Source organism: Sphaeroforma arctica, assembly GCF_001186125.1.
Source record: "Sphaeroforma arctica JP610 unplaced genomic scaffold supercont1.1605, whole genome shotgun sequence".
Lineage (NCBI taxonomy): Eukaryota > Ichthyosporea > Ichthyophonida > Sphaeroforma > Sphaeroforma arctica.
In genome coordinates, this window is record NW_014038953.1 from 1 (window position 1) to 853 (window position 853).

General features: G+C 39.7%; 1 protein-coding gene across 1 annotated transcript in view; it reads right to left on the minus strand.

Annotated features, from left to right (window-relative positions):
- Positions 1-85: 85 nt before the first annotated feature.
- Positions 86-853, minus strand: part of SARC_11274 (hypothetical protein) — a gene marked incomplete at its 3' end in the record, with an annotated part of 7,340 nt that continues 6,572 nt past the window's right edge. The window contains exon 7 of the mRNA XM_014294641.1: positions 86-184. Coding sequence (XP_014150116.1) covers positions 86-184 — 99 coding nt within the window. The remainder of the gene's footprint in view (positions 185-853) is intronic.

An 853-nucleotide genomic window follows, 5' to 3' on the forward strand; every position in this document is an offset into this window, starting at 1 on the left:
TAATACATAGTCTGCATGAGCGGTACTTATATATATATATATGTATGCATGTATGTATATATATATGTATATATATAAATAATACATAGTCTGCATGAGCGGTACTGGCGCCATGCTGCAGCAGCTGCTTTGTGGCACAGACGTTGTCGTTGCATACAGCCATCATCAGCGCATCCTGGCCCGCCTGTGAGACGGCAAAGACGAACGTTAGTGTGTGTCCATAGATACCGATAGGTAGAGGTAGTGTGTGTACATAGATACCGTTAGTTAGTGTGTGTACATAGGCACATAGTATAAACGTATTTAACAGCAGTTATATACCAACGCACACGCCCCTCTCGCACTTGGCTTGTGGGGAAGTCCGGAACGTTTACGTATTTGTGAATCTGAGATAGATGTGTACTAACTATCTTCAGTTTATAGATGTTTACGTATTTTTTAATATACATCCGAGTCGGATGAAACGTATTCAATCTACAACTCGTATACTATTTCTTATGTGTGCATATGATTAAACACACTAGCACTATTGAACCAGTATGGCATGTTAGCCAAGCAGCAAGACAAATGATACACTTAGGCAAACATCACACGCCCCCAGACTGATAATGTAGTAGTCATAGCATACCGCCTATGAACACTCTGTATAACTAGCATGACACTAATACAAACACTAACACATACCCATAACGCACGCAGTGGTACAGATATTGCCCTAAACAGTTGGAATAAGCATCTCCGAAAACACGAATATGAATACTGACAAGAACACTGATAGAATAATCATCTATCCCACCAGCAAATGCTATTAACATGAACAAAAACATACACACAAAAACCACACACACATAAG